Consider the following 21496-nt stretch of genomic DNA (forward strand, 5'->3'; position numbering starts at 1 on the left):
ACATCTGGAAGGAAGATTACTGGAGTGGGGTTGCCTGCCCTGCCTTTTTGGATTAGCAGAAGCTACTTGTATTCATTAAAACAAAACAAAACAAAAAAACCCCCTGATATTCAGTGAGTTGCATTTGCTTAGGCAGGTTTGCCTCAGGTGAGGGTGTAGCTGGACACTGGCAGCTAGGACCCCCCACTTCTTATGTGTCATCTCACCGTGTAGGTAGGCTTTCTTTCTTCACGTAGAAGGCACATGCCTCATGGCAACTTTATCTCAGAGCTTCAGGAACAGATAGGAAGAGCTCTTCTTCAGCTCCAGGAGGAAACTGTCCTGGGAAAGAGACTTTATTCTGCCTTGTGGGGTAGTGGGTCCCATGACACCACCCCTTTAGCACTCACTGTGTTTGGGGGACATAATCACACCGGCTTCCCTTTAGGTGCATATTAGAACTGAGTGGAGAGAGGAGGAGAGGAACCTGTGCCATTGTAGCAGAGGATGCCAGGCTAACAGCAGATTTTGGTCTGGGGAATGATTTGCAGGGCAGCCATTACAAATTGTTCAGGGCAGCCATTACAAATTACAATTTGTAATGGCTGCCCTGCAAATCATTCCCCAGACCAAAATCTGCTCATATGTGCTCATAGACTCCCCCATCTTGTGTCAAACTCTGCTACATTTTACATATGTAATATTGAAAATTACTTGATCTCCCTGGTGTCACTTTCATCTGTAATATATGAATAATTCTTACCATGCCAAGTTTCTTGAGGTTGACTGTTTTCTAAAGTGCTTGTCACGCAGAGGGCATCCGGTGAGAATGTACTGATAGTGCTGTGATTGCAGATGTCACCATCATTCTTTTGCTCAAGTCGTTATATATAACAGTGTTACTTTTCTAAAACACACCTTTTGAGAATGTAATTACCCTTCTAAAAAATACTCAGTAGCTCTTCTTTAACCATTGAATAAAGTTTGATTTTCTTAACAACTCAGTATTTTTTTCAGTTCTTCAGAATCTGGTTCCCATATCTCCTTTCCAGCCTCGTCTCTCTTCATGTTCCTTTTTTGCACTCTGTGCTTGGGTCTGTAAATATACTCTCCTATGAATGGTTTGTGTGTAGAGTTTTCTGTACCTGTGCTTTGGCTGGTGGTGGTCCCTTGGATTGGAATGCCCTCTTCTTCTACCTCCCCTCTTTTCTTATCAGAACCTCTTTTTTTAAAAAGTCCCAGCTTGAAACTTGAAACCTGGTCACTTCAGTATTGTCTTCCCTGATCCTTTTCCACAGCAGAGGGCCTTTTGTAGCTCATGGCACTTCGTGCCTATAATCATATAATTTATTTTTCATTATATTATAGTGGTTTACATGCTAGTCTTCTTTTTTTTCTTTAAGGACCTTTTTAAAGAATCTAGGACGATTTTGTGGGATGTTCCACATTCTGGCCTTGTCTGTTTCCTAGTTATATTTGTTTTAATTATTTTCACTTCTTTCAGTGTTTTATAATTCATAACCCTAATAATAGTACCATCACTGGGATCTGTCTTACTCTTTTCCTGCTCACTATAACCATATTTTTAAAAAAGTGAAAGAGGAATTAAGGATGAGTATGTTGGTTCTTACCTTGATTTGTATTCTAACTCTCTTTGGGTATTTTCAGTAGTAATTACTATTTTTATGTATGCCTTGACACTTCTAAAGGTAAGTCTAGAGTATAGTAAAGGGCTATTAAATGCTTAGGGAATGCTTTTGTTAATTGTGTTTTTGCTAACTGTATTGCTAGTAAAGAACTCTTATGACTGTGCTTGCTAGTGAGAGTTTTTAAAAAAGATTTTAGTTATTCATTTGACAAAGAGAGATCACAAGTAGGCGGGGGGGGGGGGGGGCGGGGGGGAGCAGGCGCCCTGCTGAGCAGAGAGCCCCATGCGGAGCTGGATTCCAGGACCCTGAGATTGTGACCCAAGCGGAAGGCTTGGTGAGAATTTTTTAATAAAATGTATGAATCCTTGTATTTTTAAGTGGAATAAAGAAGACTGTCTCCTGTCCCTTAAAAATCATTTTTTAAAAATAATTTTGAACATGAATTCCTGTGGCTCAGTACTTTATTAAAGAATCAACTTTGATTTATCATTGTAATATTGTTACATTCATAAGTTTGAGTCCGTGAAAATGGCATAGGCTATATTCTTAGAAAATACTGTAGGCAATGAAAGGGATAAGGCAGATCTTTATATATTGACATACAAATATCCCCAAGAAATACTTGTTTTCTTTCCAGTTTTATTGAGTTATAATTGATTATAACATTGTATAAGTTTAAAGTGTACAGTGTGATGATTTGATAAATATATATATTGCAAAATGATAACCACAGTAGGTTAGTTAACATAATTCTTTTTTTTTTTGTGGTGAAAATTTTTAAGATCTACTATATTAGTAACTTTTGGGTATACTGTACAGTATTGTTAATTATTGAAAATGCTTTACATTAAGTCCTTTATAATCATAACTCAAAGTTTACCTGTGGTGTATAGTACGTTAGATATAAGGCATCCGTGGCATCCCTCAAAAGTGGGACAGTTTTCTTTAAAATATAATTTCATGATATTGCCTTATTTTACTTCTTTCTTGCTTAGGGGAGTACAGAAAAATAACAGTTGTTGAGGTACTAAATATTTTTAAAACTTTGATTATATTTAAGGATTCATTTTATTTTATTACACACGACTAGATTTAATTTTAGGACTATTTACTAAATATCAACATAAGGTTTATTATGCAGAACATAGCCTTTCCTCAGCCCAGTCTAGTAAGGGAGCAGCATTTTAGTAGTCAATATTTTTTAAACATCTGATATGCACTAGAAACTATTCTGAAGTGTAAGATAGAATTCCTACTTCCTAGGGAATAGGCAGTCTTGTGGATGAACTAGACAAGTAAATTAGCCATTATAGCACAACACAGGATGGTACATGCCGTGATGAGAACATACAGGAGACTCTGGGAGAAGAATGGGAATCCAAATCATAGGTAAGATAAGGTGTTAATGAGTGACAGCAAGACAGAATATCAGGGGCAGGGACATTCCAAGCTGAGGAACACTGGATGAGAAATCTCAGAGGCAAAAAATGTGACATATTTGGGCACTTGAAAAAAGGTAAAGCAGTGTTTCTCAAAATGTGGCCCTCCATCTGCCTGAGTCATAATCAACTGGGGGTGAATCTTAAAACTTCTGGGTGATTCTTAGCCCTCTAGGTAATTCTCAAACACTCTGAAATATGAAAAACACTGTGCTAGAGTTAAGGGGCATGAGGAAGAATTAAAATTAGTGTAATAAACATATTAAAGGCACACAGAATTCTATGATTAGGTTTATTTGTGTAATTATAAAAGGCTTTCATTTTATTTTTTTATAGTTGACATTCAGTATTAGTTTTGGGTATACAACATAGTGATTCAACATTTATATACATTACTCAGTGCTCATCACAGTAAGTATAGTTATCATATCTTACCATACAAAGTTATTACAGTATTATTGGCTATGTTCTCTGTGCTGTACTTTTCATCCCCATGACTTAATTTATTTTATAACTGGAAGGTTATACCTTTTAATCCCCCTTACTTATTTTTCTTATCCCCCCCAACCTCCTGTGCTCTGGCAACTACCAGTTCTCTGTATTTTTGAGTCTGTTTCTGTTTCATTTTTTAGATTCCACATATAAATAAAATCATAGGTATTTATCTTTCTCTGTCTGACTTATTTCACTTAACAATATACCCCGTAGGTCTATCCATGTTGTCACACATGACAAGATTTCATTCTTTGTTAATGGCCAAGTAATATTCCACTGTGTGTATACATGTGTGTATACACACACACTGTATCTTTTTTACCCATTTATCTGCTGATGTGCTTAGGCTGGTTTCATTTCTTGGCTTTTGTACGTAATGCAATAAATATAGGGATGCATGTATCTTTTCTAATTAGTGTTTCCATTTTCTTTGGGTAAATACCCAGAAGTAGAATTACTGGATCATATGGTATTTGTATTTTTAATTTTTTCAGGATGTTTTCTGTAGTGGCTGCACCAATTTACATTTCCACCAACAGTGCACCAACGTCATCACCACCACTTTAAAACATACTCGTTTGAAACTGCTAATTCCTATCTTTCAGTGATTTGGGAGGTGGGGGGGGATGGAAGATATGGATAAAGAATGGAGGTATTTACTACTGTAATTTTTTTCTTTATCCCCAGATGATTCTAAATATAGTCTGTAATTTTTTATTCATTGAATGTTTTTGTTTTCTTTTAGTCCAAGGACAAAATGATGAGAGGCTCTCGCAGAGGATGTGTTAGACTCAGAGTGAGTATTTATTCATTTTTATGAAAACCAATTTTGATGGGAAAAAATATTTTGATGGAATCACGTAAGTCTAAATTTAGTTTTCTCATTTAATTTTTGAGACAGGCAACCAAGGTTCAGAAAAAAAAGATCTCTCCATCTTAACTACTAGTCAGTGCAAAACCAGGACTAGAATGCCATTCTTATACTTGTTCTTTTAATGTAGTATCCATGACTTAACGGAGCTACTGATTTTTTTTTCTTTAACCTCTATTTTACAGTCAGGGACCGACCAGGGTTAGAACTTAATGAATTATAGTGTTAGTAGTAGAGCAAATAGTAGGAATAACTCTGAAAAATCCCTACTTAATAGTTGCCTTGTTTTTACTATTCAGCAATATTTAATAAGGGTCTGTGTAGCAGTGATGTCCAACAGAAATATAATGTGAGCCACGTATATAATTTAAAATTTTGTTGTAGTCACATTTAAAAAGTGCCGCTTTCCTGATGGGCACGGGAGAAGAATGAGGCCCAAACAAGTCAGCTGTGAGAGAGAGAGGGAGCAGGGGATGACAGCTGGAAGGACTGTCTACCCCCCCCCCCGCCTGCCCCCCCAACTCCTCCTCAATCCCAGTTCCTCAGTCCCATATTTATTAGATACAAGATAGCAACAAAGGAGAAGAAAAGAAGGTTATACAACAGCCATATGTCTAGTAGGTAACAACAAGAAGGAATGGGAGTCAGGCGTTGGTCACAAGGTAAATGAGGTAAACAAGAAGAGGAGTAAGGTGTGTCTGGTCCTGCAGCTGGATTTGTAGTTGAGCAAGCTAACTTAAAGGGATTACCTTAACAGCAGGCTTTCTCTGAGGCAGGGGAGACTACGAAAAAGGGAAGCAGGGCGGCCTTCCGCCCAGAGCAAGCCAGGCATCCCCAGCCGCTTGGCTTCAAGGATGTGTATGTATCATTTCCTCCACCAAAAGCCTACAGCTAGAACATGTTTTTCTCAAGGTCATCTTTAAGCATGCTTGCGTTAAAGTTATAGTTTAAGCAGTATATTATTCTGAGGGACGGTTGCAAAAAAGGAAAAAGAAACAGGTGAAGTTAATTTTAATGTATTCTGTTTAGGCCAACATATTCCAGAATATTACTGTTTCAACATGTAACAGTAAAAAATTACTAATGAGATATTTTACCTTTTTTTTTTTTTTTTTTTTTTAAATAGTTAGTCTTCAAAATCCAGTGTGTCTTTTACACTTACGGCTTCTCTCTGTTCAGATTAGATGCGTATCAGGTGCCCAGTAACCACATAAGGCTAAATAGTGGCTTCCTTACTGGATAGTGCAGGCTTATAGCTTCACACTGTTTTTTTTTTGTTGTTTTTTTGTTTAAAGATTTTTTATTTATTTATTTGACAGAGCGAGATCACAAGCAGGCAGAGAGGCAGGCAGAGAGAGAGGAGGAAGCAGGCTCCCTGCTGAGCAGAGAGCCCGATGTGGGCCTCGATCCCAGGACCCTGAGATCATGACCTGAGCCGAAGGCAGCGGCTTAACCCACTGAGCCACCCAGGCGCCCGCTTCACACTGTTTTTAATTGCTTGTTCAGGTTCCTTCATTGTCCAAGTTTCTAAAGGCAAGAAAAAGTGCAAGATTGGGGGTATAATTTCTAGTATTCCATTATATCTAAAGATGAGTCTACCTTTATCATAACCATGTAGATCAGCTTTTTGTAGTCTTGTCTTTTTCTGGCTTCTGTTCCTTTCTTTCTGCCATCTTTTTTCTGCATGTTTGCTTTGAAGATATGAATATATTTGGTAAGCATATTACTGCCTTTATTAACAGTAATGAATTGGCAGAAATGGGAAATAACTGAGAAAGAAACCAAATTACTACTTTTTTTCCAATTTATTGAAACTAAAAGAAAAAACCCAAACAGTGAACATTTCTCCTAGGCTATCCCATGCTTCTGGTAACTGACAATCTGTGTGATACAGAGTGGGTTTTTTTCTGTTGTTGTTGTTTTAGAGATTAGACAGTATTTGTTTCTCTGTCTGATTTCACCTAGTGTAACGGCCTTACGGTCTTCCTGTTGTCAAATATGACCCAATTTCATTTATTTTTATGGCTGAATAATATTCAGGTATGTGTGTGTATACGGGTATGCTTATACCCGTATACACACACAGAGATATATTAAGAAATATATATAATACAGTTTCTTTATCCATTCATCCATCGCTGGATACTTAAGTAGTTTCCGTATCTTTGCTACTGTAAAAATTGCAGCAGTGAACATGGGGGCACATATATCTTTTTGAATTAGTGTTTTCATTCTCTTCAGATAAATACATACAAGTATAATTGCTGGGTCATATGGTAGTTTTTTTATTTTTGGAGGGACCTCCACACTGTGTTTCTGTAGCAGCCACACCAGTTTACATTTCTACCAACACTGCATGAATTGTTTTTTCCACATCTTTACCAACACTTATTATTTCTTGGCCTTTTTTTTTTTTAGTTGCTTCATAAAAACAATTATGACGTTTACCTTCGTTTTCTTTCTTTTTTTTTGTGGTAAAATTGGTATAACATATTAGTTTCAGGTGTATGATACAATTTGGTATTTATATACACTACAAAGTGATCATAGTAATTCTAGTTACTATTCATCACCATACAGTTGACTTCTTCACCCCTTTTGTACCTTTCAGCCCTCTTCCACTCTTATGACCAGTCTGTTCTCCATATCCATGAGTTTGGTTTGTTCATTTGTTTTTCTTTGAATAAATATCCGTAAGTGGAGTAGCTGGATCATATATATGATAGTTCTGTTTAATTTTTTGAGGAGCCTTCATATTGTTTTCCATAGTGGCTGCACCAATTTACATTCTCACCAACAGTATATAAGATTTCCTTTTCTGCACATTCTTTTTTATTTATTTATTTATTTATTTATTTGACAGACAAGAGTTCACAAGTAGGCAGAGAGGCAGGCAGAGAGAGAGGAAGGGAAGCAGACTCCCCGCTGAGCAGAGAGCCCGATGTGGGGCTCGATCCCAGGACCCTGAGATCATGACCTGAGCTGAAGGCAGAGGCTTTAACCCACTGAGCCACCCAGGTGCCCCCTTTTCTGCACATTCTTTCCAGCACTTGTTATTTCTTACTTTTTGAGATGTGAGATGCTATCTCATGGTTTTCATTTGCATTTTCCTGATAATTGGTGATGTTGAACATCTTTTCCTGTGCCTATTGGCCAACTACATGGCTCCATTAGAAAAATGTCTGATCTTCTGCCCATTTTTATATTGGGTTGTTTGGGGTTTTTTGCTATTTAGTATGTGGGTTCTTTATATATTTTGGATATTAACTTTGTTGGATATGTGATTTGCAGATATTTTCTTCTGTTCAGTAAGTTGTCTTCTCATTTTGTTGTTGATGTCCTTCGCTGTGCAGAAGAGTTTAGTTTGGTGTTATCCCACTTGTTTATTTTTGCTTTTGTTGCCTTTGTTTTTGGAGACAGAACAATGTCAAGGAGCTTACCGCTTATGTTTTCTGAGTTTTATGGTTTCAGGTCTTGTGCTCAAGTCTTTAATCCATTTTGAGTTAATTTTTGGGTATGCTGTAAGATAATGTTCTACTTTCATTCTTTCGCGTTTGGTTGTCCAGTTTTCCCAGCACCATTTATTGAAGAGATTGTTCTTTCCTCATTGTATGTTCTTGGCTCCTTTGTCATAAATTAACTGACCATATGTGTGTGGGTTTATTTCTGGCTTCTCTATTCCATTTCATAGGTTGATGTATTTGAAAAATCACCACAGGTTATGGGTTCAGTTCTACAAGCCTGCTCTCCGCCTCTTACTTCAGACACCAGTTGCAAGCCCCAGGCTATTACGTGTGTTCTGACGGACCAACTACAAATTGGAGGTTCCAACAGCCTCTTCCTCAAGTTCAGTTAATTTGCTAGAGCAACTCACAGAACTCAGGGAAACATGTTTACCCGTTTACTAAAGGGTATGATAAAGGATGTGAATCAACAGCCAGATGAAGAGATATAAAACAAGATTGGGGGAAAAGGTATGGAATTTCCATGCCCTCTCTAGGCATGCCACTCTCCCCACGCCATCTCTCTGTATTCACTAACCTGGAACCTCTCTAAACCCAGTCCTTCTCAGTTTTTATGGAAGCTTCAATGCATAGTCATGATTGACTAACTCTTTGGCCATTAGCTGATTTAGCCTCCAACCTCTCCTCACCTGTGGTTGGAGGTGGGGAGGACTAAAAGTTCCAACTCTAATCACATGGTCTCTCCTCCTGGCACACAGCTGCCATCCCTCCCTCTGTCCCAATTCCAAAAAATTTTTATTTATTTGAGTGAGAGCACGCTTGTGCAAGTGGAGGGAGGAGGGGCAGTTGGAAAGGGAGAAGAAAGCTCTCTGCTGAGCAGGGAGCTGGATGCAGGGTTTGATCCCAGGACCCTGAGATCATGACCTGCGCCAAAGGTAGATGCTTAACCAGCTGAGCCATCCAGGCACCCCAACCAGCTCCCATCCTTAGGCAGTTTCCAAAAGTTGCTCCATTTACATAATAAAAGACTTTAATCACTCTCAACACCTGAGAAATTCCAAAGGTTTTGGGAACTTTGACCCAGAAAGTGTAGGTGAAGATGAAATATATATAAGAAACATATTTTGGTCTTCTGAATAACCAAATATGTATTTCTTATAAATCACAGTGTTGCACGTTGATTTCTAGTTTTGTACCATCAGAGAAGATGCTTTGTATTATTTTAGTCTTCTTAAATGTATAGAGACCTCTTTTGTGGTGTAACGTGATCTATCCTGGAGAGTGTTGCATGTTCTCTTGAGAAGAATTTGTATTCTGCTTCTGAATGGAATGTTCTGTATTTATTAAGTCCATTTGGTCTAATGTGTCTTTTAAGGCCAGTGTTTCCATATTGATTTTCAGCCTGGATGATCTATCCATTGATGAAAGTGGGTTTTGAAGTCCCCTACTATTATTGTAGTGCTATCAGTGTCTCCAGGTCTGTTAATACTTGCTTCATATATTTTGGTTCTCCTGTGTTGGGTGCATAAATGTTTACAAATGTTATGGTGTATTGTTGAATTAACCCCTTACCAGTATGTAATACTTTTCTTTGTCTTTTATTACAATTTTTGTTTTAAGGTCTATTTTGTCTGATGTAAGGGTAACTATACCAGTTTTCTTTTGGTTTCCATTTATACAGAGTATCTTTACTGCCCCTTCACTTTCAGTCTGTTTGTGTCCGTTGATCTGAAGTAAGTTTCTTTCAGGTGACATATAAAGGAGTCTAGTTTTATTTATCCATTCAGCCACTCCTTGTCTTTTTTTTTTTTTTTACATTTTATTTATTTACTTGTCAGAGACAGAGGGAGAGAAAGCGAGCAAGCACAGGCAGACAAAGAGACAGGCAGAGGCAGAGGCAGAGGCAGAAGCAGGCTCCCTGCCAAGCAAGGAGCCCAATGTGGGACTCGATCCTAGGACCCTGGGATCATGACCTGAGCCAGAGGCAGCTGCTTAACCAACTGAGCCACCCAGGCGTCCCCACTCCTTGTCTTTTGATTGAAGAATTTAGTTCATTTACATTTGAAGTAATTATTGATAAGTATGTATTTATTGCCATTTTGTTGATTGTTTTCTGGGGATTTTTGTAGTTCTTTCTGTTGGTTTTTCTTTTCTTGCTCTCTACCCTTGTATAGTTGCATGTCTCTCTTTAGTATTATGTTTAGATTCCTTTCTCATTATAGGTTTTTGCTTTGTGGTTTCCATGAGGTTCACATATTATAGCCTTTATATATAGCAGTGTATTTTAAGTTGATAGCAACTTAAATTTGAATGCTTTGTAAAAACTATATTTACCCCCCACCTAGTTTTGTGTTTTTCATGTCCTATTTTACATCTTTTTATTTTGTGTTTCCCTTAACTAATTTTTGTAATTACAGTTTTACTACTTTTGTCTTTTAACCTTTAAAATAGCTATAAAAGTGGTTAATCCCATCGCCTTTACTATGTGGTAGCCTTATGCATGTGATCTCTACTTCTATATGTTTTCTTGTTAGTGTCTTGTCTTTTCAGCTTAAAGATGTCACTTTAATAATGCTTAAAAGGCCAGTTTATCTTTAACTTGTCTGGAAAACTCTCCTTCACTTTTTAATGATAACTTTGCAGGGTACAGTTCTTAGTTGGAAGTTTTTTCTTTCAGCACTTCAAATACAACATTTCATTCCCTTGTGAAGTTTCTGTTGAAAAATCAGCTTATGATCTTATGTAGGTTCTCTTGAATATCACAAGGATTTTTATTAGGATCCTCTCTTTAACTCCTTACATTTTATTTCTCTCATATTTATATATACATATATATAAAAAAGATTTTATTTATTATTATTTGACAGAGATTACAAGTAGGCAGAGGTGCAGGCAGAGAGGAAGGGAAGCAGGCTCCCTGCTGAGCAGAGAGCCTGATGTGTGGGGATCATGAGCTGAAGGAAGAGGCCCTAACCCACTGAGTCACCCAGGCACCCCAACCAAGGTCTTTTTTTTTTTTCAAGAGGAAAGTATCATGTGTAACTGTAGACTCAGTATGTTTATGGGAGGAGAGGAGTTTAGGATCTTCCTACCTTGCCATCTGAAACTGCAACCCAAAGACACAAATCTAATGGAAAAACTCTCAGGCTGAGATAGAAGTATGGTGAATTTGCAGGATGGAAGTGAGACAGGCTTATTTTGAGCAGATGTTGTATATGTGATAGCATATAGATTTTTAAAAATTCAGCTTATTATACTGTTTATTTTATTTTTATTATTTTTCCCCCCTTGGTTTCCCTTTTGTCGTCTTGGTTTTACCGCTTTTCTAAGCATTTTTTACTGACGTTAGTCACCACCCAGTCTGGCATTAACTGGTTTCTTGGCTTGAGATAGCTAAGTAGGGCGACTTTGGCAGAGCTGTACTGAGATTGCTCAGTCAGTTGGATTCAGTCTGGGTTTGGGCTGCTGTCTCACTGTTAAATTTAAGCACTATTTTCTTTTCTTTCCTTTTTTCTTCCCTTTTAAAATATTTTATTTATTTATTTGGCAGAGCAACAGAGATAGTGGCAGAGATAGCAAGAGAGAGCTTGAGTGGGGAGGAGAGGAAGAAGCAGGCTCCCTACTGAGCAAGGAGCCCAGTACGGGGCTCAGTTCTAGGACACGGGGATCATGACCTGAACCAAAGGTAGATGCTTAAACTGACTTGAGCAACTCAGGTGCCTCTATTTTTTCTTTTAATATAACTTAATTATTAGCCCTTGTCACTACCATCCAGGTTAAGAAATAGGTTAACCCAGGTTAAGAAATAGAATTTTGGCAGCTACCCTGGAAGCCTCTTTATGTGCCTCATTTAATTACAGGCCCCTCCCTGTCTCATAAATTAACTGCTCTTCTATAGTAATCACTTCTTGAATTTATATTCCCAAATTCTGTACTTTGTCTTGCCCTTCTTTTTAACTTGATACCTCTTGTTTGTAATTTATGTATTGAAGAATCCAATAGGACCTTTAGGAGTTTTCCATACACTGATTGCATACAGCTGTAATTCTGCATATTCTTCTGCCCTCTGCTTTTCTGCAGATTGGCAACTGGATGCAGAGAGTAGATAAGACTCAGGTTTCATCCCTTTGGTAAGGCTGTAAGTGATGGTGTGTTCTTTTATCAAGAGGTACATAATATTTGGCTTTTGCTTTTTATTGATACTAGCAGCTACTGATGCTCAGTACCTAGATTTCATCAGCTTATCTAGGGGTTGCAAAATTATGATATTTCATCGTTTAGTTCTAATTTTTATCAGACATATTTTATAAGGAGTTCTTTTCGTGAATTTGGTTACCCAGTGCTGCAGATCAAATAAACAGGATAAATGCTTGGTTACTTCATTTCACTTATCCAGCTTTTAAGATAAGGAATTGACTTAAAACAACACTGATTTTATAAATATCCAAAAAAAAAATTGAAAGCAGACTCAAATAGATACTTGTGCACCTATGTTCATAGCAGCATTACTCACAGTAGCCTAGAATTAGAAGCAACTCAGTCTTTATTCAGTGGATAAATGGATAAGCAAAGGGAGGTAGATACATTCAATGGGATATTATTTAGTCTTAAAAAGGAAAGAAATTTAGACACCTGCTACAACATGGATGAATATTGAGGGCATTATGCTAAGTGAAGTAAGCCAGTCACAAAAAGATAAATACTGTATGATTCTACTTACATGAGGTGCCTAAAGCAGTCAAATTCATGGGCACTGGTAGTTTCCAGGGGTGGGAGGGAAGAGAGATTGGGGAGTTAGTGTTTTATTTTGTTTTTAAAGATTTTATTTATTTATTTGACAGAAAAAGAACACAAGCAGGGGGAGTGGGACAGGGAGAAGCAGGCCGCCCACTGAGCAGGGAGCCGGACATAGGACTCGATCCCAGGCCCCAAGATCACGACCCAAGCCAAAGGCAGAAGCCCAACGACTGAGCCACCCAGGCGTCCCGGGAGTTCGTGTTTAATGGGTACATAGTTTTAGTTTGGGAAGATTTAAAAAGTTCTGGAGATGGACATTGATGATGGTTGCACAATGGCATGAATGTACTTAATGCCACGAAATTGAACACTTAAAATGGTAAATCTTTTATTACCACAATTAAAAATCCTCTGGGGCCTTTTGGGGGGGGTGGAGGGGGGAGAAACACTTTTATCTGTTTATTATCTCACAGTTCTGTAGACCAGATATTTCAAAAGCATTCTCTGCTTAAGGTTTCCCAAGGCTGAAATCAAGGTGTTAACTGGGCTGGGTTCTTACCTGGAGGCTCTGAGAAGAATCTAAGGGAGAATCTGTTCTAAGGTCTTTCAGGTTATTGGCAGAATTCAGTTGCACGTGACTCTGGGACTGAGGTTCTTGTTTTCTTGCTAGCTGTCAGCTGGGTTTTTTGTTTCTGAAAGCTGCCCATATTGTCATGTGACCCCTCCCATCTTCAAGGCAACAGGGCTGGTGCATTCAATCTTTCTGTTGCTTTGAGTCTAACTTCCCATTCTGCTACTAGCTATAGAAAACACTGCCACTCCTTTTAGGAGACAGGATTGCCTCTGCCACTCCTTTTAAAGGGCCTCCTGTGATTAGCCACCAGATAATCTCCCTTTTGCCCTGATCACTCCAGTGATAACTCATTCTGTAATATCACTTTAATCACTTCAGGATATCTCATCCTATTCATAGGTTTCTAACCACACCAAAAGGGAAAGACATTATAGCATTATATAGGGGCAAGGATCATTTAGGGTTGTTTGTTTGTTTTAAAGAATTCTGCTTACCATGTAGCATGATGGAGAAGAACCAGACATACCTGTCTTTGAATCTTATTTTTTTGCCCTTGTTGACTGGAAGAGGAAAGTTACCTGTAAGCTTCCTGAGTTTGAGTTTTCTCTTGAAAGTGGGAGATTATAATACCCTTGAATTTTGTGAGGATTGGGCACCTGGTACATAGCTTCCACCTAATTAGTTGTGTGTGTATGTGTGTCCGTTTTAAGAGTCTCTATGGTATTTCCTAAAAAGTTGGACTGCCATTTAGCTTCCCTGTTTATGAATCATTCGGAGAGTTTGTTTATAATTAGGTTCCCAGGTTCTACTCTCTCAGATACACTGTTTCAGAATAGGGTCTAGAACCTATTTTTAAAAACATTTTGTTTTGTGGGACTGGGTGGCTCAGTTGGTTAAGCAGCTGCCTCCAGCTCAGGTCATGATCCCAGCGTCCTGGGATCGAGTCCCACATCGGGCTCCTTGCTCGGCAGAGAGCCTGCTTCTCCCTCTGCCTCTGCCTGCCTCTCTGTCTGCCTGTGCTCGCTCGCTCTCCCTCTCTCTCTCACAAATAAATAAATAAAATCTTTTAAAAAACAAACAAACAAACAAAAAAAAACATTTTGTTTTGTGATTTTGTTGAGCAGCTAAGTTTGGAACCACTAGTGTAGTAGAAAGAGTCAGAGACCTGGGGTGGAATCTCACTCAGCTGTACCCCTTAACTGATTCTGTGCCATTGGGCGAATTTCTTAACCTCTGTGAAGATAACCTGTAACTTGAAGGGTTGTTGTGAGACTTAGCAATTACCTACTTACAGGGTTTGGCACATAGTTACATATCTAATTGATGATGATGATATGCTGGTGATAGGTAATGCATTTATCATCTAGATTCCAAGTGAACTTAATGAGCTATCGTTGATGTGTGCCACAGATCTCTCCCCAGTTCTTTATCCATCCCAGACTATGTTCCAACCACACTGTACTTCTCTCTGTTCCCTCATTGTGTTTCTTCATTCCTCATGCTTCTGATATCCCGATATCAGAAATTCTTTCTTTTTTTTCTTACATCAGAAATTCTATGCCCATATCTGGTGGGCTCATCTTCTAGAGACTTTTCAAATGTGCCTCCTTTTGTGTAGCATTCCTGATCCACATTCTTTTTCTTTTTTTTTTTTTAAGGGAGATACTTTTTTTTTTTTTTTTTAAGATTTTGTTTATTTTTTTGACAGATAGAGGTCACAAGTAGACAGGCAGGCAGAGAGTGATGGGGGGAGCGGGCTCCTTGCTGAGCAGAGAGCCGGATGTGGGGCTGGATCCCAGGACCCTGGGATCATGACCTGAGCCGAAGGCAGAGGCTTAACCCACTGAGCCACCCAGGCAACCCTGATCCACATCCTTTTAACAGACTTTGTCCTCCTCTTATCATTTCAGCATTTGCTACATATGTCAATGAAAGCACTATTGCACAGTATTACACATTTTTTCTCTTTTCCCTACCCAGATAGTGCGTTCCCATCCACTGTCACAGTGCCTGGTACATAGTAAGTAGGTACTCAAAAAAATGCTTATTGTTGATTTTGTGTATTTACAAAAATAACAGTTAATGGAATTTGCCTTTACTATAGTTTACATAGAAAAAGAACTATGGAAGTTATCTTAAACACAGAACGAGCCAGTGGTGTGGTATGATTTCTAGAAAAAGCAAGGGGCACCAGGCTGACTCTGTCGGTAGAGCATACACCTCTTCATCTCTGGGTTGTGAATTCAAGTCCCAAGGTGGGTGTGGAGCCTACTTAAAAACAAAGCAGAACACATAATGTGGCTTTAGACTACGTAAAAGAATAAAGAATAGAGAAAGGATTCAGTAGTTACTGAGGAAGCTCTTTGGATCAAGCACTGTGCTGGATGATTTTCACATGTAAATTTCTATGATAATCCTGTTCAGTAAATGGCGTTAGGAGGAGACAGACTCAAGTTACTTTTAGTAACTTACCAAGGTCATGATGTAAATACTGAGTCTGGGACTGAATTCGTGTCTGTCTCATTACAAAACTCTTGTTTAATCCTTAGTGTTACCAAGCTTCTCTATTATTTTTGATTTATAGGAGTTAATTTAGACATTCCCAGCTTGTTAAAAGGTTGTGTAGGAAAGAAAGCAAGTGGAGGAAAGCAGAACAGTGAAAAACCATTTCCTTCCCAGTATTTTTATGGTCTTTGACTATATTGGTGGCAAAGTGTATGCCACTAGGTGGTGCCCTCGCCTTAATAGAAAAGTAGAACGTTGGTTGAGACCTGGGGTCTAATTCCACCCCCCTGACACCCCCTCCTTCCCATATTAGCCAAAATAAAACAATGATATTTCTAGGAAAAATCTGCAAAAGGGAGATGTAGCAGTATTAAAAAGGTGGTATGTAATATAGACAAACAAGACGTCATGCATGAAATGGAATTCAAGTCCAGATTTTGCTGCTTACTAGCTTCGTGTCTTCAGGCAGCTCAGCTATTTAGCTTTGAGTCCTATTTTCTGGAACGAGCATCATACTATTTACTCATAGAATTATGAATATCAAATTAATTGATGTAATAAAAAGTATTCCAATGCATTGTTTGGGACTTAGGTTCTTAATGATTGGTGGTTAGTGTTGTAATTAATTGATAAAATGAATCTCAGATTCAGAAGAATTCTGTAGGGCCTTAGGAATCACCAAAGTAGGGTGAATTATACTTAACAAAGTTTTTATGCTGAATGTATTGTGAGTTTTCAAAAACTGTTGGTCAGCATGTGACTTCAAGTAACAATTTTTACCCAGCCCAGTGAAGTGAGTACTCCATTTACCAGTTGTGCTGGTCATCAGAGTTGACTGATTTTCCCTGAGGGATACATCATCTGTTCTCTTTTCTTTTAGTCCATCATAAGAGGGGTCAGCGGTGTATTATCATGGATTATTAATAGTTATAGTGCTGGCTCTTTTTTGGTAGTGCCTTATTTAATTGACTGTACATTATATTTTTCAAATGGTAACGTCCCAGGCTTTGGGATTCATCTTACAATCATTGCCATCTTAGAGTGGATGCAAAAAAGGCATTTTTAGGTTAATGTGTAAGTTCAAGAATGTCTTCACTTTTGGGGGTACCTGGCTGGCTCAGTTGGTAGAGGGTGCAACTCTTCATCCTGGGTTTTGAGTTCAAGCCATTGCTAGGTATATAGACTACTTAAAAATAAAATCTTAAAAAAAAAAAAAAAAAAGAATGTCTTCATTTTTGTCCCCTTAGATCTGCATTGTGTAAGAGCCCCTGTTTATTGTTTTGTTATTTCATTATGAAAAATCACTCTATTGATTTCTGCCTTTAAATTCAATAGCTTTTTTGCAAGCATCATCTCTATGAATTTGACACTGAAAATGTCCTCCTTTGGGCAACATGTAAACTTCTGCTTAATATCTGTGATTGGTACATAGATACCACTTTATTATATTTTCTGAATGTGTATAATATAAATTAAAAATAAGGTGATGAAATGTTAGCCAAGAAATGTTGGCCAAAAGAAAGCTTGGAAACAGTATTAATATGAGACCTAATAGACTTTAAGAAAAATTATTTGTTACAGAAAAAGAATTTAATAAAAATGCAATATCACATAGATAACATTCTTTATCAACAGTGGTGTAAATTAGAAATCTCTTAATGAAACAGTAGCCACTCATGGCTTTACACAGCATACTTCTAAATAATTCATTGGTGAATTTGATTTCATGATGCAAATTATGAAATATTTAAACCTGAATAATAATGAAGGGACAACATGTTAAAACTGCATCTAAGGCAACCTATGATTTATTATCTTAAGTTAGTATAAAACAGAGATTGAAAATTAATGAACTAAGCATTAAATTAAAAAATTAGAAAATAATGAAGTAACAAGAAAATAACAAAGGAAATTTTTAGGCCAGAGTCCTTTCCTTTATTAATGTAGATGTCAAGGGGTGCCCGGGTAGCTCAGTCAATTGCAGTCTGCCTTCGGCTCGGGTCATTATCGCACGGTCCTGGGATTGAGCCCCAAGTTAGGCTTCCTGCTCAGCAGGGGAGTCTGCTTCTCCCTCTCCCTCTGCCCCTACCTCCCTGCTCAGGCCCTCTGTCCAGCTTGCTTGATCTCTCAAATAAACACACAAAATCTTAAAAATACATAGATGTCAAAATCCTAAACAAAATACAGCAAACCACACCCAGTAATGTATAAACAAAAGGTATTATGACCAAATGGAATTTATTCTGGGAATACTAGGGTGCTTATTTTATTTTATTTATTTTTTATAAACATATAATGTATTTTTATCCCCAGGGGTACAGGTCTGTGAATCGCCAGGTTTACACACTTCACTCACCATAGCACATACCCTCCCCAATGTCCATAACCCCACCCTCCTCTCCCAACCCCCATCCTCCCAGCAGCCCTCAGTTTGTTTTGTGAGATTAAGAGTCACTTATGGTTTGTCTCCTTCCCAATCCCATCTTGTTTCACTTATTCTTCTCCTACCCCCTTAACCCCCCATGTTGCATCTCCACTTCCTCATATCAGGGAGATCACATGGTAGTTGTCTTTCTCCGATTGACTTATTTCCCTAAGCATGATACCCTCTAGTTCCATCCACATTGTCGCAAATGGCAAGATTTCATTTCTTTTGATGGCTGCATAGTATTCCATTGTGTCTGTATACCACATCTTCTTCTTCTTCTTCTTTTTTTTTTTTTTTTAAGATTTTATTTATTTATTTATTTGCCAGAGAGAGAGCGAGCACAGGCAGGCAGAGTGGCAGCAGAGGCAGAGGGAGAAGCAGGCTCCCCGCCGAGCAAGGAGGCCGATGTGGGACTTGATCCCAGGATGCTGAGATCATGACCTGAGCCGAAGGCAGCTGCTTAACCAACTGAGCCACCCAGGCATCCCTATACCACATCTTCTTTATCCGTTCATCTTTTGGCGGACATCTAGGTTCTTTCCATAGTTTGGCTGTGCTGCTATAAACATTTGTGTGCACGTGCCCCTTCGGATCACTATGTTTGTATCTTTAGGGTAAATACCCAGTAATGCAGTTGCTCGGTCATAGGGTAGTTCTATTTTCAACATTTTGAGGAACCTCCATGCTGTTTTCCAGAGTGGTTGCACCAGCTTGCATTCCCACCAACAGTGTAGGAGGGTTCCCCTTTCTCTGCATCCTTGCCAGCATCTGTCATTTCCTGACTTGTTAATTTTAGCCATTCTGAGTGGTGTGAGGTGGTATCTCATTGTGGTTTTGATTTGTATTTCCCTGAGTGATGTGGAGCACTTTTTCATGTATCTGTTGGCCATCTGGATGTCTTCTTTACAGAAATGTCTTTTCATACCTTCTGTCCATTTCTTGATTGGATTATTTGTTCTTTGGGTGTTGAGTTTGCTAAGTTCTTTATAGATTTTGGACACTAGCCCTTTATCTGATATGTCGTTTGCAAGTATCTTTTCCCGTTCTGTCAGTTGTCTTTTGGTTTTGTTAACTGTTTCCTTTGCTGTGCAAAAGCTTTTGATCTTGATGAAATCCCAATAGTTCATTTTTGCCCTTGCTTCCCTTGCCTTTGGTGATGTTCCTAGGAAGATGTTGCTGCGGCTGAGGTCGGAGAGGTTGCTGCCTGTGTTCTCCTCAAGGATTTTGATGGATTCCTTTCTCACATTGAGGTCTTCCATCCATTTTGAATCTAGGATGCTAATTTTAAAGTTGAAGTTATTTACCATATTAATAGATCAAAGGAGGAAAAACTCCATGACCATTTGAATAAATGCAGAAGAAGCAGTGACTAAAATGAAAACATGCTATAAAAGTCAAGCAAGCTAGGAATAAAAGAATAGTCTTAACCTGGTGAGGGGTACTGGCTACAATGCTACCAGTGATAATAGTGACAAAGTAGAAGCATTCTCTTTAAAATCCACAGCAAACAGGTGGCTGCTTTTGCTGCATCTTTAAATATTGTACTCCGGAGGGCCCAGTGAATGCTGTAAGACAAAAGACAAGGGAAAGGGCTTGGAAGGAAGAATCAAAACGAGTATTTGCCGATGATGTTTCTGTAACTGTACTATAGGTCCTGACAAACATGTAACATGAGAATGAGAAATAAATTCAAGGAAAAGGATTGGAAGGGAAGAATAAACATTACTGGTATTTGCAGGTATGATGTCTGTAGAAAAAAAAATCCTGGGGCACCTGGATGGCTCAGTAAGTTGAGTGTCCAACTCTTGATTTTGTTTTGTTTGTTTGTTTTTAAAGATTTTCTTTATTTGAGAGAGTGAGAGCACAAAGGGAGAGTGAAAGAGAGAAGCAGACTCCCTGCTGAGCAGGGAGCCTGATGTGGGACTCCTTCCTGGGACCCTGAGATCATGATCTGAGCTGAAGGTAGATCCTTAACCGACTGAACCACCCAGGTGCCCTGCGACTCTTGATTTGGGCTCATGCCGTGATCTCAGTGTCCTGGGATCAAGCCCTATGTCTGTTCTGTGCCCAGTAGGGAGTCTGCTTAAGGATTCTCTCCCTCTCTTTTTGCTCTTCCCCTGCTTGCCCTCTTCACGTGTGCTGTCTCTCAAATAAATCTTTGGAAAAAAATTCACAAGAATCTACAGAAAAACTATTTAAATGACTAACCTTCAGCAAAGTTATTGGATATGAAATCAATATGCAGAAAACATAGCATTTCTCATATGACCTGCAGACAGTTAGGAAAAATTTATTAAAAAATATTTATCATAGGGGTACCTGGGTGGCTCAGTTGGTGAAGCATCTGCCTTTGGCTTAGGTCAGGGGTGTAGGGATCCAGCACTGCCTCAGGCTCCCTGCTCAGCAGGAAGCCTGCTTCTCCCTCTACCACTTCCCCTGCTTGTGTTCCTTCTCTTCGCTGTCTCTCTCTGTCAAGTAAATAAATAAAATCTTTTAAAAATGTTCATAATAAGAACTGTACTTTATTAGGAATACGTATTACAAGAGCAGTGTACTCCTTTGATGGAGAAAAATTGTAAGACATCTTTGCAAGACTAAAGGAAGATCTGAACATTGAAAAAGCTCTATACTGTTTCTGCTTGTTAGACTCGATCATGCATATGCTTATTTCCTTTAAATCTGTAAAGACATTTGATTAAGTTAAAACCACAAGTAGGCTTATCAAAAAACTTGGTAAAGTGATTCTGAAAGTCATTTAAAATGGTAAAGAGGCAAGAAAAAAATTGAAGAATAAAGAGTTGGGGGACTTGCCATTCCAGATGTTAAGGCTTTTTATGAAACTGGTAATTAACACCACAATTAAAGAGAAAAATAGCCCATGGACAGAAGAGAAGATATTTACATTGTGTAGAACTGACAAAGGATTAATATCCAGAATATATAAAAAAAATCCTACAAATGGATAAAAAAGATAAAACCTGAAGAACACATACAAAAGACAAAAAGAATGCCCCAAAAGATAAAAGAATACCCCAAAAGAAAATGTACAAAGGATATGCACACTAAATTCATGTAAGAGGAAATAAGAATGGCAATAAATGTTTGCCATTTGCCAGGTTCTTATTCTCAGTGATAACAGAAAATGCAAATTAAAACTTCAGGAATACAGTATTTTTGTCATGTTGCCAAGAATTTATCAAGTCTGATTATACTTAGTGTTGGCTAGTGACTAGGGGGTATAGGAACTCTGCTGAATCAATACAGTGCTGATTGGGACATAAATCATTGCAACCACTTAGTAGAGCCAGTTTGGAGTATTTAGTAAAGTTGAAAGGATGCCCAGCTCCGCATAAAA

General features: G+C 38.3%; 1 protein-coding gene across 2 annotated transcripts in view; it reads left to right on the forward strand.

The window, feature by feature from the left end:
* The window catches only part of OSBPL9 (oxysterol binding protein like 9), a 173004-nt gene that overhangs the window by 33204 nt on the left and 118304 nt on the right, over positions 1-21496 (forward strand). For both annotated transcript variants that reach the window (XM_044238216.1, XM_044238217.1), the window contains exon 2: positions 4308-4358. In XM_044238216.1, the coding sequence (XP_044094151.1) occupies positions 4308-4358 (51 nt within the window). The remainder of the gene's footprint in view (positions 1-4307; positions 4359-21496) is intronic.

The sequence above is a fragment of the Neovison vison genome, chromosome 2, assembly GCF_020171115.1.
Source record: "Neovison vison isolate M4711 chromosome 2, ASM_NN_V1, whole genome shotgun sequence".
NCBI lineage: Eukaryota > Metazoa > Chordata > Mammalia > Carnivora > Mustelidae > Neogale > Neogale vison.